This window comes from Ischnura elegans, chromosome 6 (assembly GCF_921293095.1).
Source record: "Ischnura elegans chromosome 6, ioIscEleg1.1, whole genome shotgun sequence".
Lineage (NCBI taxonomy): Eukaryota > Metazoa > Arthropoda > Insecta > Odonata > Coenagrionidae > Ischnura > Ischnura elegans.
The window spans coordinates 56,920,699-56,948,439 of NC_060251.1; the positions used below are offsets into that span (position 1 = coordinate 56,920,699).

Consider the following 27,741-nt stretch of genomic DNA (forward strand, 5'->3'; position numbering starts at 1 on the left):
CTATAGTTCATCTTTCTTTCAAATGGAAGACTAAATGTTTCCATCAATAATATCATTTACGTGTACTTCGATTTGTTCAAATTTTGCTCATTCTCGATAAGGATCTCGGTGGCATCTTTGATCATTTATGATATGGATATTTAATTATCTATCATTAACCTATGCCTAATTTGACTTTATCGTCATCCAAAACATAGCATCTTCTGTTTACGAGGCGGAATCAACATGGAAAGAAATGGGAATTAATTTTTTCGTGCTTCACATAGTAAAAGTTTATGTTTCTATGTAAAAAGAGCCTTAATAAATATTTAAAATCAAGCTATTGCGGGCTTGAGGAACCCTTGTATTTTCAGCTGAAATAAATCACCATTATCCATTTACAAAGAACTCAAATGGTAATTTTCACACTTTAATTCCAAAATTCAACAACCGACCCAGGTTTACACATCATCATGTTCTTTCATCATGGACATATCGAACATCCACCAAATCAAACTAGAAGCGATTTTATGCAATCATCATTTTTTCCATAAGTTTCTGAATTTTAGCACTGTAATTTTGGGATGTATACGATAGGAATATTACCGTTACCAGCAGCCACTTTAGCAGCCACAACCAACTTGATATAAAAAATTACTCGTTTAAATCAGACATTGGTAAAAGGAAATTGATTTTTTTTTCGTTGATACGGAAGAGTGGAGTCAGTCTAAGGTTATTTAGCACAGGTATAAGAACTGCTTTATTGTACTCAATTAATCTCAGTGCCGATTTTTAAAACTTGTTAATTCTCTGCGTCTTCTATCTTTTGTGTACCTAAGGACATAGTGCACATATAGATCGGGGACTCAGCATATACAAGGAGCGGCAACATAATTACCTTTTTTCAAAACTTATTAAATCCCTCTGTATCGATCAGAAATTATTAACTTGTTTTTTATAATGTAGGCACATATCCAAATTTCTGTTTCATACAATTTTGAAGACCAAGCCATGTAGGTGACGTCCCCTATTCTCCAGACTCTGAGAAACCCGTTTCATGGCGTTTGTCATGGCTGTTACCAGCATATCAGGGGTTATGTTAGCAAATTCATCCCGAATGTTGGTATTCAAAGCATGCAGGGTCCTTGGACTGTGAACACAAAAATGAGATATAAAAAAATCACAAGGGGCGAAATCAGGAGAGTGGGGTGGCCATTTCAAATTGCCCCCAGTTGAGATGAAGCGCTCAGGGAGGTGTTCCTTCGAAACAGCAATGCTCTTTGCTCTTGAAGTGTGAGCCAACTGAACGACGCATGATGGTGATTGAATTTTGCAGAAACAAAACTTTATAGTCTCGTCTCTCCAACAAAACCACAAGCGCTCCGCTACGACACTTCCACGGGCGTACAGACAGCGTTACGCAGATGTTAAGCGAATTAGGCTGGGAGCCGCTGGAGACTCGGAGGCTGCGCGCTAGGCTTAGATTGCTTGAAAAATTGAGAGTGGATATCTTTATGAGCGACACGGAGAACATAATATTAAAGCCACACTATATTTCCAGGTCCGTTAGAAGCGATAAATTAAGAGAGATGTTTTGCCGAACGGATAGATATGGGAATTCGTTTTTCCCCCGAACCATAAAGGACTTTAATAAAATCTTGTCCCAACTTCGTAGAGCACTTCATTTTTTATACGTAGACGGCTGGTGTCCTAACACCCCCTGCCACATGCCTTTTAGGTGGCTTGCGGGGTATTATGTAGATGTAGATGTAGACATCAACCGACTGAATGGCGCCCATTAAAAAAAAAGAAGTTATGTCGCCGCACCCTGTAGAAGATATGCATGGCCAGTTTTAAATTTTTGGCTCACTCAGGACTCTGTTCTAGTTTCCTTTAGATTTTCAGAACTAATTGCCAAATTAGACAGATTCTTGCTCCCTCATTGTAATGGTTTATAGCTGTCAGTTTAAAGCTTTAATGAGAAAGTATGAATACATCCTCCGCTTGCTCCCGTAAAGTGCAAGATAAAATGCATTTGATTTATTCTCAATGCGTGCTGGGAAAACGACGGTTGATAACTTGCAAGTCATAATGGTAATAAAGATATTTTTCTAGTCACCTAATCGTACCAGTTTTTCACAGTGAGCGTGGTAGTTCGTAGTTGGCAACTAGTCATGGCCTTCACGCATATTGGATATCGATAGATTTTCCCTCGCACCGACCAGTGTTCCGATGGACAGCGGACCCACATAGCGTCATATGCAATGGATTTTTCTGGATAAATATTATGAATTAACCACTTTCTACGCTAGCCTTGAAATTTTTCACAGAGTTTACACAGTGAGGGAAACGAGCGATGCAAAACGTTAAGGTCCTGAGTAAATTTGCTCCCAACCTTGTAATTCAGTATCGCATTTACATAAATGCAGTAGACGTCCACGTAGCCAGGGGCCCTTATACCCTTCATCCTAGGAATTTTCCGATGTTGCGGAAACTGCCTTAGTTAATGTAATAGCAAATGCAGATTACGCTAGGTAAAAATTAAGTACTGAATTTCGTAACACTGGAAGGACGGGATGGGTAATTTTAACCCAATAATCGAGATAGAAATGAAAATGGAACACGGATATTCCCCGAATTTGTGCAGTTTTATTTGTATGCACAGATACCGGTGGCGTAGCCAGGATTTTGAACTGAAAGGGGAGGGTTCAAGGGAGATTTCAGGACCCTTCCGGGGTGTATGGAAAACACCCCAGTGCAAGTAGGGGTCCTCCCCAGGGAAATTATTTGGAATTTTTGATGTTAAAAACGCGATTTTTCGAACTCAAGAACAGTAATTTTGTATGAGTATGTATTAGAAGTTATTTATAGAGGCCACGTAAGTCGTTTTTGGCGCATTTTTTAAAGGTGATAGTAACCCGGAAACTTCCCCCCTTTCCTGTGACTACGCCATTGTTAGATACTGGAACAATCCACGTAGCCAGAGGGCTTTATCCCCTCCATACCCTAAAATTTTCACCCTTGAGCCAACTACCTGATTAAGTTGATGACGCTTTCTGTAATTGAAGAGTGGAATTCCGTAACATTAGAAGGACGGGATGAGTAATTTTGACCCGATAATCATGCTCAAATTAAATCAATATTGAATACTACTTTAAACGTCAATATGATCCAACTTTATTTTACCTCTAGATAAAACTTTTTTATCATTTTATTCTGAAGTTCCGCGGATTTGTGAGGTTTTATCCATAACACTAAATTATCAAATGTTGTAGAAAGAATATGAAGCGCTCCTTGTAATAGGAATATTTTAAATAGATTCTATGCCTACAAGAACGGCTAAGAACCATTCTAGGCCGTAAACTCTGTCTTCACTGAAATCAAGATTTCTTTCTATTTTGTTCTCCTACAGAACCCAGATGTTAATTTACAAAAAACTTAGATGCTATTTTCCTAAAATTTGAATTGAAATTAAATTCAATTTTTTAAATCTGTTAAAGCCTTTCTCCGAGATTAATCAATGTAATACATCATCAATACATAACATCGTAAACATAATAGATTTCAAAAAGTGGCATGCTCAACCGTTTCTTAGTGCTGAAAGAAGAAAATTAAAGTGCCTTAAGGTAAATATTAGAAATAGTTACGGAATAATAAGGGTTAAACGAAGCTGAGTATTTTTATTTTGCTTTTACTAAGATAAAAGCCTACGTCGTCTAATTAAGATTCGTATGCTAAAATCTGTCACTAAAAGTTGCGCATCAGCTGGAAATATTCCTGAGCATTTAGCAAGTTTGAAAGGAATGTGGTAGATGAACTCATTGAGATATTGATGAATGTAAAATTTTACGAAACGAAAAAAATGGCGCTATTTTTGGGGCTCAAAAATTCCGCCGATATCCTAAATGGGAAAAAATCTTAAATATTTGAACTAGGGTACTTTACATTTTTCTTAATTTTGCGTGGCTTATTTCTCCTATTTTCCAAGGAGATCACAAGAGATTTCCTTATCCTATTCGGCATATCTTGGAATTCAGATTACGACATCATGGCGACGTTACGATGCCTTACGACTTGCCAAGGGAATTTATAACCTGCAGGGATTTCTCCGCACGAGTCTTTCAAGGACAATCAGCGGAGAGTAACAAAAATGCGATGATTGAATATTCCGTATCCGAGGCTTGACGATTTCCAATGCTTGGTAATGTTGCCATTTTATTCATAATTTGTGAAGTGCCGTGCAGTTTTTTTCAATATTATTAGAATAAAACCAGCCCATACATTGATGCTAATTGCAGGGTTATAGCATAACATCAAATATCAGAGATTTATCTATCAGCTTTTTGTTAGTCATCTTGAATTCTCAAGATATCGTTATACGTTTTGTAAAATATAAGCAAGTGGTATTTCATGCTAATAATTGATCATCAATCATAATTAATATAAAATGGTTAATCAAGTGGCCATTAGATTACCCCAATCCGATCCGATAGATCGGATGCTTCAATCGAATATCTGTATTTCACCGAAAAAAACCGTCATTGTAGCGGTGACTCACTAAGAATCTAAGAAACTGCAATGATTGGTAATAGACATGTCAAAGTAGAATAAATATTTAGCATTAAACATGTTTTCGATAGGAAATCATGTCAAATGGCTGCAGAGTAATTTTTCCGTTTTCCTCCTCCACTGGTATTCAATTTTCCAACGTAGGGAAAAATAAGGGTCTGGCGTATGAAGATGCACATCGATTTTTGACGAATTATTGTGGTTCATCAGCCATATAAATGCCTTTGGAGTGAACTGATATATTTCCTTCAGTTTTTTGCAATGACGCGAATGTAATTCAAGTGAAAAATCTGTAGTAAATACATCATCGAAGTGTGAGTTGTCCAAGGGGAGGAACGGGCTGGCATGCGTGAGATTCACTCACCTGTGGCTTCGCCAGAGGGAAATCAACCCTCAGCTATCCTTACATATCATTGTATTGATTATTGATTACTTGTGGGGATATCCATGAAAATATTCTTTATTACTGTAATTGCTAATTTCCGTAAGCTATAATGAAATCCAATACCGGTATAAGTGCAGGTAAATGACTATTTTTACTCTCGTAAAATTTCATTTTAAGCCGAGCTGGTTGTAAAATGTAACCGTGGTGATCGATAATAATTTTACCCTGGGAAAAGATGTTTGAGGCATAACTTCGGTAAGCCTCCCAATGAAGTAAGAAAAAAAGGTTTAAATTGTGCGTTCCATATTTTATTTTAATGCATTAACGAGTTATGACCAAAAATGCCACCAAGTAGTTAGCATTGACCCTTATGGGATTGTCAATGTTTTGGTAAAAGTGGGCGAAGTGGGCGTGACCAATCCTACCCTTGCAACCCTATTTCTACCACACGTCGCCCAACGCTTGAAACCAGTGTTGCCCCCTCCAGCATATCTTAACCTCCTTGGTTTAAACGACTATCGTAACCAGCAATATACAAACATTTTGACCGTAGGTATGTGAGTACGAATCCTTAATTTAACTAATCGGGTCACGTAATCGTAGTGATGTTCTGAGGTGTATTTGTCTTACTAATGTGACCATTTTTTGTTTTACATACTCACTCAATGTTTCAATCACAAGGTTGGTGAAGATAGGTAAATGTAGAGCTCATTTCAGAGTAAGCACCTGAGTATTGTGCTTATTCGTTCATGTAACCATGTAAATCAAAGTACTTTTCCTTATCTATTACTGTGCTACGAATTATGCCACGGTCTCTTACAGGTGAATTTAGAGTTCATCCCGAGGTTGGTGAAGATAGGCAAATGTAGACTCATCGCAGACTAAGCACCTGAGCGTGTGAACAACACACATTCAGTTCCTTTCCCTCCGCAGCCTAGTGATTGCGAGTGTTTTTTTTAGTTTGAAGTTCTTCGGAGGCATAATAGACATTTGAACTCGAAACTTCTCGGATACTAAGCACCTCGTTTTCAAAGCAAAAAATAAGTGTGCTTGCGTGCAATCTTTGGTCCATGAAAGTTCTTTTAGCAATCAACTTACCACATTTTTCTAAAAAGTTCTCCCGAGAAAATACTATCCACTAAAAGTAATGCTTATTAGATCATCAATATTACCCATTGGTTACAGGATGTTATTCATCAAGTCTATGGAAAAATATATACTTATGATATTCCACCAGTCTTAGCGTGAAACTGTGACCCTCATTTTCTGTGCGAACCGATACAATCGATTCGTATTAAATTATAAATACTCTGCCCACTCGTTTTAAAACAATCCCCTCCGCTAGTACTACTTGACCGGTACTGCTTTTTGCTTTTGTTTTAAATAATTTGTCTGTATTCGTCTTAGCAATAGGCGAAACGCTTTCGTGAAATCGAAAACTAGCTTCAATTCAACGACTCTCTGGTATGTATTACGTGGACTTTTAAATATTCCGAGAATAGTCTCTCAACTGAACTTTTTGCTCCTCATGATATATGTCCGAAGGTTTGTTGTCAATGAGATAATGTAAGCAGAGGGCGGAGTCGCACACACCTGACAAGACTGAGGAATACTGGGAAATGAAAACGGTGAAGCAGCATCAAGGATACACGAGTAGGAAACGGTGTTTCAAGTCCTTTCAGTAATATTATGTGCGAGGCATTGCTGCAAGCACGAAGACACGTTAGATACTGAATATTCGACGCCACAGGGCCGTAGGTTATCAAAAACTAAAATTCTAGCTTCAATACCACAGCATGGCAAAGTTCAAGGTCCCTATACAACCGGTCGCTCAACCGTGAATCCGGAGTTTACGAACTGTACTTCGCGTTGCGAAGTTTCACAGTTCTCACACTCGGTGATTCAACAAGAATGTGAGAATGGTTATACGTACTTGTTGTTACTCAATCTTCAATACGATGTGCAGTTGTCTTAGATGTTACTATCATTAAACGTGTTAAACAGGCCAGACAAAATATGCCAAACTTAATTCTTTTATTTTTCAGTTAATTATTTTCCTAGCTATTTCTTCCGACTACATCGCAAACTAAAGTAATTTGTATACCATTTGAATGATTTTGATTAGCATTATTTTCATAATAACATAAAAAATAGTGAAATTAATGTATCGCCCCACGCTTATGTGGTCTTTAGGCAGTTCCTACTTCATTTCTCGCTTCAGCCTCCTTCAGTGGTAATGCGAGTTGCGAATTTCAACTGTTTTTCGAAAGAGCGCTCGGGTAGCTCGTCCGAGATGAGATCTTTGGGGATGCGATCGTTCCTCCGTCATCATCTCTTCAATTTTGAAGTGAGTTGGGTAACCTTGACATTTACGGAATAAATGAGCTGGGAGCGCATGACGCTCGTCCTATCTTCGACCGTATCTGACGAATCTTCCATCTCTCCATTCAGCTAATTCCCCGCTCCACTCCATCAAAGTGTACGTGTGGGAGAGCGAATCGGTCCATTGATTATGCCCACTGCGAAGGTACGTTCATGCGATTTTCCTTTGCAGTTGACCCTCGCCATGGGATATTCGGCTCCGGAGTAGTGATGGAAAAATCGATTTCGATTAAAATCGAAAATCGAGTTTTAATAGTCCTTGATCGAGAAGATCAAGATCGACCCATGATCATCGAGTATCGATCCGAATTCGATTTTTCACCTTCGATATTGAACATTTAATTTGATTTCGCTACCGGCCTATGATAACGTCATCTGCCCCTGTGAAAGACTTTAAAGCCGGTGACGTTGAAAAGGCACGCTCTCGATCACCAAGAAAGTGTCGCAACCTGTTGATCTTTTTTAAAACTTTTCGTGAATCTGAATGGATCCAATCGTTGATTCCAAAATTTTAATGTGTGCGTATTTGTAAAATTTTATTACTGGTAATTCAGTCATGTATTCTGAGTAAATTTTTGGAGTTTATTTTTCTGCTTCTCAAATGTGCATTCTTAGTGTTTTTTCGCATGATTAAAAATTGTTTTGCACGAACTGTATATTTTAAAGAAAGAGCCATCGATTTTTACGATTCGTCGTACTTAAGGTTCAAATTTCGATATCTGTAGTGTAATCGCGCGTTTTAGTTCGATTTAAAATCGATTGATCGAAAATTCGATGGTGACCCAATGTTATCCATCACTACATTGATTGTAACCCCTATTGAATGTGCGTTCATGCGAATTTTCTTTACAGATGACCTTCGCTATTGGATATTCATTCGCTCCGGATGACCGATCAATAAAGGAAATTCCATCGTTGGTTGAGTCTATAATACCTCTGGACGAGGATTTAGTTTAAAACGTATGAGAACATGTAAACTTTTTGCGTTAAAGATGTTTTTCGTTAGTAAATACGTCGTAAAGTTAAAGAATTGGTGGCATTGGCGAGCAAAACATAATTTGCGAAATTTGTAATTAAAAAATCAGCTCAGGTCGTGTGCCGAATTCGTTGCAAGACTAATCCATCATTAAATTTGCATTGTATGCACGTAATTTCTACTGGATTTTATATTAAGTGCAGTTAGTGAACAGGCGCTAAGCAACATAAATCTCAATGATATTTTATTATCATAATTTATTATCAACTGCTTTTTTAAAAAAATTCAGTTCTAAAGGTACTATCCAATGCATATAAAAAGCTTTTTAGGATAACAATTTTTTCCTGAGACTTTTTCCATTTCTACTGTGTGGAAATATCAAATGATGAAAACCTATGAGCTCAAATTAAATTAATATTATTTTCTTTGGAAGCATATTTTGACTTAATTCTGAGGAAACGGGTTGAAAGCAGTTGGAGAGGTCTAGATAGGTTTGTTCTATGAATAAATGTCAATACATATTACTGGGTTGCGAGACAGAAGAATTCGGGAATTCTATTGAACTCAAGAATAGTTAAATGCCATAAAAAATGAGTTAATATATGTTTGCCAATCATCATCATCATCATTAGTCAACAATCCTAAGATTGGTTGACGCAGGTCTCCTTTCCTCTCTCTTATCCGCTAGCCTTTTAATAGCTACGTATTTCTTCTCTCTTAAATTATAACCTGCCCTGCCTTTCTTCCCTTCCACCTGTACTTCAATGATTGTCTTCATCTGACCCTCATGCCTCAAAATGTGGCTAACTATATTGTCCCGTCTTCTGCTTAAGGTTTTTAGAAGACTTCTCTTTCTCTCACTCTTCTTATTACTAACTCGTTACGTACTCGGTCGATCCATTTTATCTTCATCATTATACCTTTACCAATGTACAAGAAATATACTAGAAATATTATAATTAATAATATCTACATATTTTCAACAGATTTCAAATGTGAACTGTCTCAGGAATATAGGCTTAAAATTTTGCGGAAACACAAAGTTATATTTTTTATATCGTAGTACCTTAGAATAAAGTGGAAATGATTCAAGTCCCTGCGCTCATTCCTTCCCACTGAATGGGTTTCATACTCCGATTGATTGTCAGGGATACCCTATGCATCTTTTATGCGAAAAGTAATTCGCGATGACTTTGACTCCATATGGAGTCTCTGTATAAAGCGCCAAAATTTAAAAGAAAGTGTAGGTACTACCGAGGCTACTACGTCCTCAGGTCATTTTTCAAGTAAATCAAACGTTAAAGTATACTGTGAAAAATTTTAAAATAATGATGGGGTACCGTTATGTGATTCAACTCGCAAAATCTTTCATACGGTAAATCGTTAAAACGGAACATCATCATACCTTCTTAGAAGACAAGTGAACTTAGCTGAAAATTTCAGCATCCTATTTTTAATAGGTTAAATATTTATGAGCATACGTTTGTTTTTTACATTTATAAAGTCATATATATTTTTAGCATAACGTAATACTAGCGGTTGAGGAAAACGGTCGTGGCCTTCCTCTCGAAGAGAGGATGCTGTTCGAAAACTTTCCTCAGTGAATCACAATCCCAGATCCAAACTCAGGTGTAATGCGTTTCCTGAGGGTAAATTAACGAATACTAGAGAGGGCTTCGAAAATATTTCTCATCCACGCTCGCAGTCAATACCAATTAGGGTCACCGCATTGTGCCTGGAACAATACATCACATTAGCGAATGTTTGAGCGGCGGGTACATCCATTAAATAGTTGTGCGCCGTCAAATGGCGGTTGACGTTATCCAGGTAATATTTAGCGCGTCCTTGAGCTTTCGCACCTTATGAAAACACGCTACTTTAATAGGTCAACGCCTTTCAATACCAGAAAGTCGACTTTTTTACGGAGTTAGGTAAGCGCTCGAAAGACACATATGGTGCTGAGAGAAAGAGGCTGAAAGAGAGAGATAAATACGAAGATAGAAAGAGAGGAGTCTGTTTACAGCATCCGCCGCGAGTATGGTCATGGAAACATCAATTTCGACATCGAAAATCGAGTTATCGTCAAAGATCGAGGAAATCGAGATTGAGTCATGATCTTCGAGTTTCGTTCCAAAATCGATCTTTCAACTTCGATCTTGACCATTCCGTTTCAATTACAATCAGATGCGTCTTTACCCATCCGTACTGTATGAAAGGTTTTTCTCTAAGGTCGTTGAAATTGGAGAAGCATGCCCTCGGTCATCAAGAAAGTATCTCAAAGATTTTCAAAGCCGAATGGCTCCAAGCGGTGATCTATAAATTTTGATATGCGCGTATTTGTATATTTTTACTAATTAGGTACTAATAATTAAGTCGTACTTTATGAGTAGATTTTTTGGGATTTTTTTTGTGCTCCTCGAAGGTGTATTTTGAGTTTTTTTCTTCGAATGATGTTAAACATATTTTCCGAATGAACGAACTGTATTTTTTATCAAATGAGAACCGCCGATTTTTTTCGATTAACCGATTTTTGTTTCAAATTTCGATTGTTGCTGAAAAGTTGAGCTTTTTATATCGATTTAAAGTCGATTGCTCGAATAATCGATTTTGACCGATTTTTCCATCCCTACTCGGTTCCCCTCCATACTCTGTTCCTCTCCCTCCTCCACTCCTTTCTGTATATTTCACATCTTCCCCCCCCCTACCCCCTTGTTTTGCCTCTTCTCCCTCCCTTCCCTTTCTTTCGTGTTCCATATACCTAATTCCCAAGTCATGTCGGTCTCGACTCTTGTTTTTCCATCGACGAGAGTGATAAAACAGCGGACTCAACAGCCATCGCAGTGACATCAGTTGATTGGAATCTCTGCGGGGATAAAATATTCGACTCACTTACTCGGCGACAGTGGCGCCGACTCCCTGAGGCTTGGGGGGGGGGGCCGAGCCCCCTCAAAAATTCGTTATAGGTGTGAGGAAAAAATGTGTCAGGCTTGTAGATTTTCCCCGGAGTGTCCAGATATCGAGATTCGAGTTATCATGGTTCTAATGTTGATCATATGACTCTTCTAAAATGCTTAAAAAACTTAAAACTCACTACTTATAAAATTTCCCGGGGCAAGATCCCCGGTTTGGGCCCCCCCATATTTTTTGTAAATCCTTGCTTGGCGATGATGCTGAAAGTTGTTTTGCATAGGTTTGGTTAGAGCTCGCGCTAAACTAAGCTATAGTCGCACGAAATACACACCAGACATGCCTGACCGGCAATCGGGATATCTAGGCTAGAATGGCGGGTAAGGAAAATGATTTAAAAAAATGCAAATTTCACTAATAGTGGCAATAACTTTGCACCCTTAAACACGACTGCCTACAAATTTACTTATTTCGTGCAGTGCTTTAAAGAAACCTTGTATTCGAGAGATAAGTGCTACCTTACTGTAAATTTTGAGTAAAATACAATTTTTGCTATAATTTTTTAGCCAAAGTCTAAAGGCTGAATACACAATTTAATGCAGTTCAAGTATTTTTTCAGATATGCTATGTAATACCATAGAGTAAGTATATTCAAGTTATATCCTTACTCTATGGTATTACACAATGGGTCGCAAAAGCTGCTCATGGTTATGGGTGGCTATGGGTGGACTTGCAATAATATATAATGATTATGATATTAAACAGGTCTAGATAATAGCTGAGAGCTCATTCAATCAATGCAGCTATTGCTTCTCATGCCCATAAATTGCATTGAGATTTAGGAATCATTTTTAGAGTCAAATTTGACTTATAAAGGAGATCTACGGAAAATGTCACCCACAAGGGCTTTATTATCATTAAAGTATTCTACCGATTAATGTGAATTTGCATGGAGTATTTGCAACTTACCTAATTCCGGCCGTCTACCCTCCAGTCATGGACTCCCCTCCTAAATTCACAAAACGGCCCATTCCCTTTCATTCAAACTATAATTCCCATTCTCTTCATCTTCCTCTCAAACATTCGTTCCTGTAACACTCCCTAACCACTAAGTACTCTCGCCATCCATACCTTCTGTATCTTCCGTATCTTACCAATAAGTTACCCCTCCTCGCCCGACATATCCAGCATTTCGTCATTCCTCCTCATCTCCGACTACTTCACCCTTTCCTCTCCCTCTATTCGAACGCTTCTAATCTTCCCTCGACGTCTTCCTTCCTCAACGTGCATTTTTCCGCACCGTAAAACGCTACACTCCAGATCACAATCTTCACAAACCTTTCCTTTAAATGCTTACATAAGGATCCTATCATCAGCTCCATCCGAGCCCTTAAAACTGGGGAAGAATCGTCTCTAACGGGAATAAAATCTCAACTTCTCTCGTGTCCTAAAACTTTTTAAGTGTTTTTTTTAATTAGGAGAAGTAAAGATTTGTACCACAATTCATCAAACTCAGCAAGGTCAAGGGTCAACTCTGATTTGACGCTGCGCGGAATGACCTTCTTATCATTCAGAAAATTGGAATATAGTATTTGTATTGAGTCACACAGTGGCGACGGTGTCCCCTTAAGAGGATATATCCTTCCTGCTGGACCGGTCTTATTTATTTTTTCTTGATGCTGTGTTGCGCGTAATAGGCTTACTTTGACATCTTCAAATTTTGAAAGCATAAGTAGTAAGCCTTGGTCAAGATTTGCCTGCTTCTTAGATATTGAAAAATTGGTCCAGAGAAAATATTGATGTAAAATTTTTAAACTTCAGTTACAGGCAAATTTTTGCATATGGTATATGCTTTAAACCTTCCGTTTAAGTTTCAAAATGGTAGCATAAACGCTAAGCAGAAAATCGTCACAAAAAGAAACCGGTCTAGTCGGAGGTATGCGCGTCCTCTTAATACTGATCCGTTCATATTTTGAACCTAGCCCTTCGGAATGGAAGGCTGTCGCACTGTAATGCATCTTTAACCGTTATTCATCTGCGTATAGAGGCTAGTCAGCAAACGAGTTGATTTCACTTCAATGCCGACACCTGAGATGAATTGTGCGAGGCCAGGAATGTGATTTTATCTTCTATTTCCTATATCTTTCCGGAAGAGATTATCCGAAATAATATACTTAAATATGTCCTGCTTTGAAGTTGAATGCCGCACTCAATCCACTAGCAGATACCAGTTCTGAGGTTTCCGCGGTGCTGTTGCGAAAAACATTATAACCAGTGTTGAGCAAGCGGTAGAATGTTTATAATAGAGTCTGCGTGAACTAAACTCGTCTTGGAAATAAAGAAATAAAAGTTTGTAAGGTTCACTATTATTTTAATATGGGCACCACCCGGGTTTCGTAACGTGGTTACATCTTTTATTTCCAATATGGAGAGGTTTCGTAAAGTAAAGCCTGAAGTTATCAGTTATAAACTCGTCTTATTTTTGAGTAATGAAGATAATACTGAATTGTCAAGAATAAAGTGTATATTCCATGGCTGTCAATGCAGGAAAATGCTTCAAATTATAAATGTCTGGGTATTTCTTTGAAAGAAGAGTCATAGTCAGTAATTCAGAGGTTTTAGTATTCAAGTCGCCTGAGTGTATTGCAGATGTTTTTCGAGAACGACAGTGTTTTCATTTACAAGCATTTTACCTGTCGCTTTGTGATCCATTTGAAGTACTTTTGCGATCACTGAATATCATGAATCATAAGCAAAACATCGGTTATTGCCAGCTCTAAAATCAGTTGGCTAGTGTCTGAGAGTTTTGCATGAATATCTCCATAAAATCAAACTAGTACCTTCAAATAGGATTTTGTGGAGTCAATTTCAGCAAAATAATAGTCGATAATTCTCTATTTTCTCAATCATCTATGAGATAAGAAATAGCCTTTTTAGCACATATTTAAGGAAATTTGCCTCAGGATGATATGTGCTTGTACGATAGGAAATAAGATAAAGAAGAAAAGTCGGCCTCGGTGGCGGTGGGGTAAAGTCCTCGTTTGCCTATCCGAAGGTCGTGGGTTCGAATCCTGCCTGGGTAGGTTATCCCTAACCAGGGCTTGGATGTTTGTGTCGTGCTTTGTTAATGTTGAAAACCCGTTGTAAAGGCCACAATGTGCTGTTTACGGGGAAATTAAATATAAATAAATAAATAAATCTTCTTGTAACATTTTTGAAATTTTTTTAGAGACATGATGTAAGAAAAAATGCTTTGGATTTATTTCGGAGTGCTACATTTCATAAAATATTTTCATTGGTTAAATACGTATTGTGGATGAAAACTCAACAGCTGAACTATAGGCTCGTAATTTTTTATATGAAAATGGGGATGTAGCATCAGCTATGCCTTTTTCCTGCTATGAAAGTTTTGCTGCTATGAAATTCATTAGTCTTCTCAAGGGCGGCGAGGCTTATGCAAAATTGAGAGGTCGTCAATTGCGAAAAAGCCTTTCAGAGAGAATATCTGACATTCTCTTTCACCGAACCATCGAAAAATGTCGAATATTGCCGAGTCCCAGTTCGCGACTTGATTTTGCGAAACAATCGAGTTTTCTTTCTTTCAAAAGGTTAACGACCATTCACTCATTTTCAAGCCATCCATGTAAATTAGTTTACGCTGTCAGAAAATTTTGTTTCAAAGGTTTACTGGACTTCCGTCGTCTCGAGCAAAGCTATACCTTCGTGACTACGGACTGAGGTAGAGTGGGTGAGAGCTGACAAATGAAAGAGAATGGCTTGATGTAATCCATTGTGATGCGGCATGCTAGCGTGAAGGGTAGAGAGCTGGACTGCGATCTGACAACTCATAGAACATTTTATTCACATCAGTGGCGTAGCAAGGGGGAGTTCCGAGGGGTCCGGACCGCCCCCCCCCCCTCCCGAAATATAAAAGCACAATTATTTTCCTTCATAAAAGAAGACAAAATATTGAAAAATCATGAATTTACAAAATTTTTCTTTAACAAAATGAAGTTTTTCCGATTATGAAAAGTGTTAAAATTAGTTTAAAACCCATTACTTAGTATCCTGTTTTTCAAAATATTTTCCCCCTTGGTTTTGGACCCCCCCCCCCCTACCGAGCGAAATTCCAGGCTACGCCACTGTGTCACATCCGGCGTTCTACAGGCGATGATGTTTTGGGTGTAACATGTATTTGAAGGAACGTCTAGTAATACAAAGGTATAGTTTCAAAATTTAAGAACGGGAAAGAAATTTTATGATGCAGCGCAAAGTACTTTTCGTCTTTTGTGATTGTAATTCCATCGCAACAAATATACCATCGTGGATTTTATTTTAGGGTGTATAGGGATTCTGACTCCCTTGAAATATTTGAGAAATATTATTTTTACCCCTCTTCTGGAAATATTCCTCTTCTTTAGATGAGCCACCTTCCCCACTTAACCCATTATAACCCAATGCTGCTTCCACGCAACATCAAAAATGTACACATTTTCAGATCTATTTGTGCTTTAAAGTTTAATAGTGAAATGTGTATCTGCCAAAATAATTATGATCAAGTAGAAACTTTTTTTTTTAAATGAGAAGTCTTGAAATTCAATTTCTTCCAGAAGCAGCTCTGAGTTAGAAACAGTTCCCTGCTTGAATAGACAAGTATTTTAATTTAGAAGCCAATTTTTATGGTATTTATCCGATTAGAATGAACAAAAAAGGGTAAAAACATTACACTAACTTGAACTTGGGCGACAGTTTCGGCAAGTCGAGGTTGGTCGCAACATTGGTCAACTAATGTCAAGAAACAAATTAGTTGACTTCGATTTATTATTTCCTTCAGTCTCAGATGATATACAGTGGGTCTGGAATAATCTAGATATTATGAATATATTACAGTAAAAATTATGTTATTAGTGTAGAGTATTTTACTTAAATTTCTCTCAATCATCCCTTGATTTTTAATTCCCAATATATTAGTTATAATAACTTAGTTAATAATGTTACCTTTTAATACGATTTTTATACGTATTTTACGATTGAGAAAATATAAAATCTAGGTTTGATAGAGGTAATATCGAATTTATTGTCATAATTGATAATGACAAAGCGATGCAATGACATCTTGCATATTCATATGACTATATGTGTGATTACAGCTATGACAATATCAGTAGAAAAGCCAGAAAATGAATCGACTGGAAGGCTCGGTTAATTAAAAAAATAGTTTATAATGTGTATAAATATGTATCCGTTTTTATACTTTTCATCTGTATTATACATGTGGTTGTAATGCGTAATTTCTATTTCAGTGTTCCTTATAAAATGGTGTTCTCATTTATCTATCCTTCCAGTCGAGTCATTTTCTGGCTTTTCCACTGATATTGTCATAGCTGTAATCATACATATAGTCATATGAATATGCAAGATGTTATTACATTCGTCATTATAATTAAGACAATAAATTCGATAATACCACTATGAAGTACTAAGTGGAGGATTTTGAACTAATTTTTACACTTTTCAAGATCAAAAAAACTTCATTTGCCAAAGAAATCTTTTGCAAATTCATGATTTTTAAATATTTTTTTCTTTTATGAGGAAAAATAATTTAGTTTTTATATTTCTTGGGTGGATTCAGGGGGGTCCGGATCCTGGCTATGCCACTGGTCATATGAATATGGAAGATGGAAACAGAATAATTTGTATTTTCACTTCGGCACTTTAAGTTTTCGCTTATATTTTCAACCCAACTTCTCAACACCCAGCCAGTGATCTTGAATACTAAACCTTGCAGTTTTAAACATGTACACGTGAAGAAAGATATAGGCTTTCTAAATTCGATCTGGTCACTCATGGGCCGCGTGTTACTGGCACGTGGTTAACAGTGGTTTACAGCATCATCGCACAGGTGGCTCTGACGCGTGCGGAAACTCTAGGATCGTTATTTTGGTATGTTTTTTTCCTCCATCTGTTCCATGTCAGGTTTCTATGTTATGCCGGATATCCTTGCTGATTATTATTTTCCACCGTTATTTTTTTTTAGCAATTATTATTATTAAATTACATTAGAACATAATTTAGTTAATTTTAATAATTTAAATTAATTTAACTAATATTATAATTACTAAATTTATTTCAGGTTTCTTGTATATTTCGCTTTTACTTATACCACTAGTTTTTTACATAACCCGACCCGGATTTCGATGAGTAATCATCGCGTAAATTATGATTTATTTATCTTATTATTTTTACCCAGTTACCTAATGGAGGAAGATATAAATTTAAAACGGAAGCCGGAATGGGGGAAAAGGATGGGTAAAGATACTCGTTTATCAGATTACTGTCATGGCTTTCAATAATTTTTAAAATTTTCATTCAATTTCCAGCTGCTCGCTACAGTTTAATTCACGGCGGTCATTGCCTAATTTTAAAATATTTATTTTCTATGACAGTTGCATATTAAGAGTTTAGCAATATTACTTTATCATCTTTGTTATTTTTGTAAGCACTTAAATATTTTTTCTTCTGACTTCAAAGGTTTTTCCTGTCTGCTCCACGTAAAAAACTTGTGGTATAAGTAAAATTGAAATATCCAAGAAACCTTTTAATTGTATATAACAAAGTGAATAATGAGTTAGTGAATTTTGTTAGCAATTACTTCCAAGCTGATCAGACAATATTCTGTAATAGAAAAATCCAGCAGACGTTATCCTATTGTGTGTATGAATATATCACCCTGAATATAACTAAGCAATAATGGATAAGTTTATGGGTATGCCTGGTATGGAATCACCCCGTGCCACATGCCCTGGAGGTGGCTTGCACGGTATCTCTTAGATGTAGATGTAGTATTCATATAAGCCAGGGGCGGATTAATAAGGGAGACACATGGGTCATGACCCCTCGTAATTTTATCGAGGATCTATAATTTTTTTTAGTTTTAGGGCCTTTGCACTCTAGGCCACCATGGAAGCGCCACCACAAAAATCATTACGTTATATGTACAACATTACACTGGGCCACTCTGGTGGCTTGGTCGCGCTCTTGGAAGCGCGGCCGAAATTGCGGTGTCCAGAGCCCACGACTTTGCTCGCCACCACGGACGCGCCACCAGCCGAAAAGTATTGAATCATACGGAGCACTGCACACTAGTGCTACTCTGCGGCGACACCAGTAGTTTTGTATGTTTTGTTTCTCTCCAGTGTAACTTGTGATCATGGCGAGGCTTGACGTGGAACGTTTTATCTTTTGAGGTGCAAACCAGGCCAAAGTTGTGGGACATAATTAGTGAAGTGTACTCGGACAGAGATGCAAAGAGTAAAAAGGGGTGTATCCGGAATTTTCTCCTGCTTTTTTCTTTTATTCCGCAATTAAAAAAAACATAAAAGCGAACCCACAAGCTTCTTCCACAACCATCACGATGAATAGAAAACAATGAACTGAGCAAGTGTGGTGGCTGATGAAATGGCTCACCACTCACGGTTACTCGCCACCAAACGCGCTTCCTTCAATAGTGGCGCCTCTATCGTGGCCTAGTGAGCAAAGGCCCTAATAGTTTTTTTATACTTGTAAAAGAGTATAGGGAGTGCATATGCAAATGTGTGGCTGCAAGTCCCAAACGTGAGAGAAATTTCTTGTTGTATTTACTGTAGAGCATAGCACTTCCTACTGTAAATATGCCCTCCTCTCACTGGGGGTATTCCATACTCCCCGAACCCAAGTCATGACCCTTCCCCCCAGATTGGATGCGGAATCCATCCCTGAATCATAAGCGCCCAAAAATCAGCGCGGTACGAACGGAAGTAATATTGTATTTCCAACTCATTTAACCACTAAAAATCGTGGTCACTATCATTATTACACTTTTTGTCGAGGAAATTTGATACTGAGGCTTGCGTTGAGTTCAAAAGCTCCAATAATCAAGGTTACCTGATTCTTAGTTCACTAGCTAACGTGGAACAACATTTTACTCAGAAAATGGACGAACTACTTCAAAGAGAGGAGATACCTAGCGGCCAACAGCTCGTTAATGATTTCGGAATTATGGGAACTAATGGGAATTCGATGCTCATTTTTGCACTCGGCGACGTCAGCTAGATATCACCTCCGTCGATGGCAGGTCGTAAATTGTCAAAGAAGGTCTTTGCCCTTCGTCATCAAGTGAACTGGAGTGAAAAATGTTAACTTGATCATTAGCGCTTTCGACAACGCTCTCGATTTCACAGAACAATGTACATAATTTTAGCTATAATCATCTCAGTCCTCTCTTTCGATTAAATGCATTCTAAAAATACAACAATGGCACTGAACCCAGTTCTTAGCTTGAATAACATATTATAGTCACATTATTATCTTTAAACGCTTCACTCCATTTTTGTGGTGATTCATTAGTATGTTGAGTCTATTGGACCGGTACCTAGCTTGAATAATAAAAAGTGGTCTTCAAAGACTCGTACGGCACAATGCAACAAATGTAATAGTATTAAAACATTCTCGTGGAAAAATATTTAACCTTGATGAATTCTATAGTTAACGATGAAGCGGTATCAAAGTTAATTGGTGCCAAATATGTTTAGGCATCACGTTTTTTAGGTAATATATGGAGGGGATGGAGTAATAACTAGAGATAAAAATTTTAGCTTCATTATTTTTTACGTTTTAGGAGCCAACAAGCCTTTCGGGAGTAACTATTTTCAGCGCAATAAGTTCACTTAATGAGTCAGTTTGAGCGATTATGCATGAAAATTTATGGTGGGAAGGATTTCGTTTTTCTCCCTCTGCTCTAAATAAACCGATATTTTCTTATGTTATTTATTTATAAAAATTTTTACTCACAACTTCAGCGTCTATTTACGGTAAAATAGTTTTTTTTATACGTGAAAGAGGATGGCAAGACACTGGCATAGAAATCAGACCCGATGAGCCATAAATGGAAAGGTGAAATATATAACTTTTAGATCGGTGAAATATAGATAGAAATAAAGGTTATTGCTTGGTGAGTGGTGTCCTGGGAATAGTCAGATGGTGTAGGGAACGCGAGCGAATGAAATTGTATGTTAAAGGGGAGGAGAGAAAGCCGCTCGTGGCAGTCAGTGGTCGTGTTAAGGGCATTATGGAGATTTTTTAATTCCACTGATAAGCCTGTGGTTTGGAGGTAAGATAGTACTTATAAGATGACATGCAAAATATAGTCACATTATTATCCTTAAACGCTTCACTCCATTTTTGTGGTGATTCATTAGTATGTTGAGTCTATTGGAGCGGTATCTAAGCGCATTCTAAAACGGCCACAAGAGATAAATATTTGACTCGTCAGCGTAAGGTGGTTTTTCGCGGAGCGCACATACGCTTCGTTGTCAGGGAAGCGGCACGGCTACTCTTGGATGCTCCGAGCAGGGAATAAAAATGACAAGATGCTTATCGTAGACAGCGCGGAACGGAACAGTTTTCCTACGCATTGGCGAGCGTTTGAGAGCTCCGTACCTTTTCATCGCCCACACAGCATTTACATGAGATACATACAAGTAGGAGATCTAATAAAGCCCAGCCAGCCTTCTCATCTAAAGAAGAAATGATGAAAAAAGCCCTCCAGTATATTACTCGCTAGACGTGAGTACAAAAATATTAAGTGCATCAGAATTGTTTGCGATCCGATATTTTTGTGCGGATGAAAGTGATGAATTTGATTAAATATATTAAATATTTATAAAATAAATATACATGATGCATAACGGAATGAAATTAATGAAACTTGATTGTAACGTTAACGATTCACTGTTCAATAGAATGCAGGAAAAATTGATGAAATCTAATATTTTGTAAATATAAAGGTAAGCATTTCAGATAATCTATAAATATAGTAACACATTTTTATAAGTAATTTATTAAAACCAATAAAATAGGCTGACGTTATTTAATAAGCAACTTTATATGGATGAAACGCTATATTGCCTTAGCTTTGCTCATCTAAGAAAGAAATTATGAACAGAGACCTCTTCATAGATTACACTCGTGGCCGTCTGTATGACAATATTTTTTAAGAGAAAGATGCGAGCGAGCTAGTCAGATGTAATTTTCGTTATCCTCCCACGGTTTGTTCAGAATCAAGACAATTCGATAATTTTTGGAATGCAGGCGAGGCGTCGGTTTTAATTGATATTTAAGGATTTTCCAAGCTGATATTCTACCTCCCCTGTTGAACTCTCTGTTCTACTTAATCATCCACTCCATTTGGATGGGTGAAACGAAAATTAAACACAACAATCGCACAAGTCTCTTAAGTCTTTGTGGAAAGAGTAGTAGGAAACTTCGGAATATAACGGTAATTGAGCGATGAAATAACGGTTCTCCAATCTGAATTTCTCCTCTTTCACTTCCGTCAGTTAAGTTGGTAGAGGAAGAATTCAATTTATGCACAAAGTGACGGAAAGAAACCCTAAACCTTCAAGTTCTTCCAATGCATTGGAGGTTTTTCTATTGAATCCCATACTGAAAGCGAGTCTTTTGTCTTCCTGGAAATAGAATTGGATTTTAAGTGCCATAGCACAAAGATTGTAGCATGCACCGCCTGGCAGGTGACCTTCATACTGACATAAAAACAGCTTTCCTGCCCGGGGCTGTTTTTGAAAGCGTGAGCTTATGTGCGGAATACTTGTACATGTATGCTATTTCTCTCTCTGCTGGCCCGTGTTCTAAAAATTAAAAAAATATAGATAATATATCTAATGATAATTTTGTATCCATATTACAAGAATTATATAATGTGTACTAAAAGTATTATGAATCACCCCTGCCTTGGATACTGAGACGGGGCTTGAACCCACGAACCTTCAGTTTAGCAGGCGAGAACTCGGCTCCGCCACCACCGAGATAAGACCTGATTTCAATTTTAGTGAAAATGTCATAAATACCCGTCTTATGATTAAAAAAAAGCATAATTTATTGGAGCTTAATATCTACTTGTAACGGCATGGTTACACATGGTACATTAACCCGTGCGATTTAATATCTAAATCCATGAACGATTTGGTGAACCGGAACAGGATATGAACGAATGCATGAACCAAATTAGAACGGATTCTATTTAGTTTTCATGCATTCGTACAAGTTGGGAGGTTGCTCGGTGCATTACTGTACTCATTCACGTGTTCATTCATTCAGACATTGACACGTAGGGATTAATATCTCGTGTAAACAGGCCTTAAGAGTCTCGTCTTCAAAGAGTTACATTAGTTCCAGGTTGTTTGGGTAAGGAGATTGATCAGAAATTTTAAACTCTGGGCACACAATATGGGTATATTCTCGGATAGTAACAAAAAATTCATATGCGAGAATCTTATATGAATAACACGTTTATCGTCAGCCGTAATTGACGCTGGCCTTGGAGACGCATTGTCGATGGAATAATAAATACAGGTTGCTTATTGCATGTATTCTGAAGGATGGATTCGATTCCATTGATGACTGAATAATTTAGTAGGAAAAAATCCAATTATCATTGAAGCGTATAAACTTTGAAGTACTTCGAGGTCAAGGGAGTAATCACTAATGTTAAACGGGGACATTGTACTTTACTGCCGGAGTTATTTGTATGGTTTTTCGAAGACTGTGGAATACAACTGTGCCTTTATACGTCAAATCGGCTCAAATAACAATTCAGATCGACAAATGTATGCTTCAATCACCTTCAGGAAAAAAACGAAGAATTGATTGTATATCCAATGGATACATGTGAGCTACAACGCAAGAATATTGCAAATTGATGGCGTTTTAGTCGCTTCTACGCTCACTCTTTTAATAGCATATGTGTATTTTATTACCATGTGCCTTAAAACGTTTCAGATTTTATCAAATGCTGTGGATATGGATTCATGACGTTTAATAATGCCGAAGTGTGCACATGCAACCCACTTTCCCTCGAAAATTCTTGCTGATAAGTTCTAGTTTCCCTGCATTCATTTATGAGCGGTGGTATATCACCATTGCTCTGATTTATCGAGTTACGTATGGGTACCTACGCACCGAATTTGTTAAGTTCCACATCAGCTGGTGTAAATACGGAGCACACCTTTCACTTTTGGAAGGCTTGGTTGTTGAAGAATTCACACTTGATTTCGTTGGGCGAAAACTTGTAACTGAATAATATTTTTTATTCTAGCATCATTTGAGGTAAAAATATGATGCTATAATTCTGCAATTTTGAAAGAGGCTTAAATAGAGTGCGTTATAAAACACATTATCAGGTCTCGCGAAAAGGGCTAGTGGTCAAATTAGGCCCTTTTGACAAATTAAGTTTAGCAAATGTGAATTTTCGCATGAAGATTTTCACAGCTTCTTTTATCAATGTTGGTGGTTGCTTTCGGGAAATACTGCGTAGGTAACATTATCAGGGAGCGTTTTCAAGAGAATAGGGAAAAAAATAAATAGCAAATGTGCCTTGAAATTATATCATTCTGTCACTCCCATTTGAATGTCAAGAGATTCATTTCCTTAGGGAATATTAAGTTGGATCTTCACCGACTGGGTACCTTGAAAAACCAATTCAGGGGTGCTTGGCGGGGATTGAGTATTTATAACGATCAACTGACGATCATTATCTTAAATTGCCCACTGTTTTGGCTGAAACCGTCATAACCCATGCATGCGGAAGAATCATGTCTTCTCCAAGGAATATCTTTTGATTTCGCTACAGTTGAAGTGTAGACTGTAGAGCTACATAGTGGTGTTTGATTTATCTATCTCGTACTATCTAACGGGTTTTCCGGTCCGGATTGTCCGGTTCCGGTCAAGACGAATGATTTTTTTCTCTGTGGATTTTTCGCACAATTTGCGGGTGACTCCTGTAAAGTTATCACCGCGTTTAGTCCCGGTATAGTTTAACTAGTCAAGAGCGGACACGTGTATGTGTTCTAAGTCCGGGCCTTGCTCTCCGGCTGTGCGTACGATTTGGACTGCTTCTCGCACGAATATTACAAAAAAGAGGATCCTCAAGTGTGCCTCTAAATGTGTTATCAACCACCACGCATTCAAATGGGTTAACGAAAGTCGCGACTCGCGTCGATGACGAACAAATTGATCCGAGTTTCACGGGGAAATAAGGTAGGTACATTTAACGGTTTTAATCGAAATTTGTATATATGATGATTTGATCTATCGAATTTATTACTTTTCAATGCTATTCCTCGCAATTAGAAACATTATACTGCAAAATATTGGAAAATAGTGGATCGTAATGCACTCATCACTGCGCCGCGGACATTTTTGAAAGCTGATTGAAATCAGCATTTATAAGGAATGATATTGCGCCTCCTCTATGCAGTCCCCTTGGCTTGTCGCATCATATTCTCAGCCGTCCATGCCACCTTGTCTGGTAGTGTCCACAAATATCCACAGTAGGTAGATAGATTAAGACGTAGGGAAGTAGACGCTTAGGTAGATTAACTGACTAAAGCACTCGACCGGAAATCGGGAGATCTGAGTTCGAATCCCGACCAAGGTGAATAATTTTTCTCTGTGGATTTTTCGCACTTTGCATAACAGTTCACATTATTTCTGGGTCGCAATTTTCAGTCCATGATCACATAAGGACTCACAAGTCAGTGCAATTCAGGAAATTTTTAAAGAATGACTCACTTTGTTATTTAACCCAAAGGATGGTTCGGATAGGATTCACCCCTGACTCAGCCACAGAAATGGTACGGAGAGCAGTTCCTTTCCCTGGACCACCTCGCTCTTCGAGGATTTGACTATTATTTCTGAACGAATTTAAATGCATAATAGTAAAAACCACTTCATTCTTCTTGCTGATTAGTTCTAGTTTCCCTAAATTCATTTATGAGCGGCGGTATATCGCCCTGTCTATCATTACTCTGATTTATCGACTTAGGGGTAGGTACTAACGGCTACTAATTTGTTAAGTTCTACACCAGCTGTACAAGGTACCATGAACGACTTGCGGAATCACTTTGTGGAATTTTGATGTCACCATTATTGCGGAATATTTAAATTTTTAGCCAGTTCCATGTTCATTTTGCAGACCTAGGGTCTGACAATTTTAGCTTGTTACTATGAACGTCTCATTTTACCAGTAGAATAACGAGATAAATCTGGAAAAAAACTAAGTCTGGAAAATAAACAAATGGGGAAATAGCTAAAACTCTATTTTTTTAGAATGAAGCATTGTAGGAATCGGGTTGCTGTATCGGCTAGAGTGTTGGCTTCCCAACCCGTGGGCCCGGGCTCAAATCCCGGCGGTGGCAGTGAATTTTCAGATACTGCCCGATCCCTGCTTGAATGGTGTGTGGAGGATATTTCGAGTGCAACACTCCGTCTGTCGGATGGGACGTTAAGCCGTGGTCCCCTTGGCGCCTTTCGTTAAGAGGAGGCTAATGCCGACGCCGGGTTTCTCTCTACCCTTCCCTATGGCGCAAATGCTCTCAGCTATCGTTTGCCTCCTCCAAATACCATACCTAGGTAAGGAAAATAAACAATTGTAGGACTAGCTAAAAAAAAATTTCACGAGAACAAAGCATAGTCTCCACCACGCTCTGGATTTCAACCTTGCGGAATAATCCTCCGCGTGGTATCTCTCTTTTTCCCTGGAGCCTCGGACTCTTCCCCCAGGTCGTGCACTTGCAAGACCGGCTGCTCGATGGCGGGGCGGGGTGGGTTGTCGGTCCGCGGCGGGGCAGCGGCGGCGGCGGGAGATTATTGGGGACCCGGCGGAGGGGCGGGCGGTAGGGGAAACCGGTGAACGGCAGGAGAGAGAGAGAGAGAGCAGTCGTGTTCGCGTGGCCTCCTCAGTCCCAGCGGAGGTCCTATCGACGGAGGACGCATTCAAAGCCCGACTCTTTCGATAGCCCCTTTCCCCGAAACAACGAGACATCGCTCCACGAACGGCCCCGCGGACAGAGCGGAGACTTTAACGCTCGAGACGAGGGAAACTTCGACGTCCGGCGGGAAGATTTGACCGGGCAGGGGGGATGGGCCCCTTTTGATTCCTCATCTACCTCGGTGTTCGCCGCCGGTGGTTATTCTTTTTTTTCTACAAGCAGTTGTCGACGCGGCGGGAAGCGCCAAGCCCCCCTCACCCCACCACGTGGTTCCCAGTGAGTGAGCGAAGTCGGACAGCAGATACCCCCGCGGGTGGCGTCTGTCCGTATTTTTTTTCATCGGATCACCCCACAAAAACTCGTCTGCAAAACCCAACCAGACGGTCGTGGTGTTGAATGTGTTGCTCCGGTTATCGTACTAGACTCTTCGTGTCGAATCCTACCCAAGAAATCAGCTGATCGGAGTGCGTCCCATGGTCTTTCGTACGTGAATAAATTATACCTCCCCGCCCCAACCCCTCCTATCTGAGGATGTTTTATGAGTGCGACGCCACGTTTTAACAGTGTTTTACCTGGGACTGTGCCCATTTTTTTGTTGCATGAAGACTCTCTCCCTCTTCGATGGATTTCGTTAGTCTTGAGTATGTGTTTCTCAGAGTGAACGAAAGGATGATTGACATTCGCGTTCTGTGCACTGTGGATAAAGAATTTGTGGATCGTGCATAAACCGTGGATAAAGTTGTTATCATCGTGTTTGAGTGTGCAGAAGATGCCGTGGGAAACTTCCATCTGGAGAAGGGATATTGACTGTGCTGTCCATGCGAAGCTGGACCAAGATTTTTAAAGTTTTTGCTTTTAGCTTTTGGAGATTAGGTTTTCTCTTTTCTTTAGATAGACGACGTATATTCGTCACAATTAGGCACTTAATTAATTTATTAACGTGTTTATTTATTTTATTATTTATTTTATTCAATTAGTTTCCACTAGCGAGAATTTGAGTATTTGGTTGAAATTTTTAAATATATTTCTATTAAAATTTCCCATTGTACTCAATATTCCACGCCGGATTTACCGGTTATTTTCTGGTTGTGGTGTTTTGTTTTTGTTTTTGAGTAGGTAAAAGTTTTTAATTTAATTGATGAATGTGATTGAATACCATTAAGTTCAAAGTGACCAATTTAGAAATCAAAGCAACGATACAAAGTTGCTGGCAATTGAAGGTAGTCGGAGTATAATTTAAATTTTTTGCAAAGAGGGAAGCAAGGTTACCGTGACATAAGCTCTCTTATTCCACCGTCGCTGGGTTTCCACGGTTAAAAATTGCAGTTTATTTTGAAAATTACGTACCTTTAACAACGCTAATTAGGCGTCCCATCCAACTGGTGTCTATCTGGATCATCTCTTGGAAGCGACCCGTAGGGAAAGCCATCAAAATGTTGAACTGCAGCCTCGTCGACTGCATTCTGCACCCGCACCATGTCCATCGGCACCAGTTGCAGATTCTGCACCAGTTGGCCATGCTGCACCACCATGACAACGATCCAGAACAGCACCACGGTGAGTGGATGGGCGTTTTCCTCTGGATGATTGGAGGTTGCGACCATGAAAGAGCTGTTGTGGGTGGGTTGGAAGTGGGCCTTCTCTCGGTGGCCCATTCGGAAAATAAACAAATCTTTCCTTCCTGTGCTCGCCGTCAGTCATTTGGCGCGCTTGTCCCT

At 38.6% G+C, this 27,741-nt stretch overlaps 1 protein-coding gene across 2 annotated transcripts in view; it reads left to right on the forward strand.

Annotated features, from left to right (window-relative positions):
- LOC124160746 overlaps nucleotides 1-27,741 on the forward strand; it is a 526,295-nt gene that overhangs the window by 34,316 nt on the left and 464,238 nt on the right. Inside the window, exon 1 of one of the 2 annotated variants that reach the window (XM_046536748.1) lies at nucleotides 25,994-27,580. The exons of the other annotated variant lie outside the window; for it this stretch is intronic. Within the exon in view, the coding sequence (XP_046392704.1) occupies nucleotides 27,457-27,580 (124 nt within the window). The 5' untranslated portion in view covers nucleotides 25,994-27,456. Of the gene's footprint in view, nucleotides 1-25,993; nucleotides 27,581-27,741 lie in introns of those variants that run through there. 2 annotated transcript variants of the gene reach the window in all.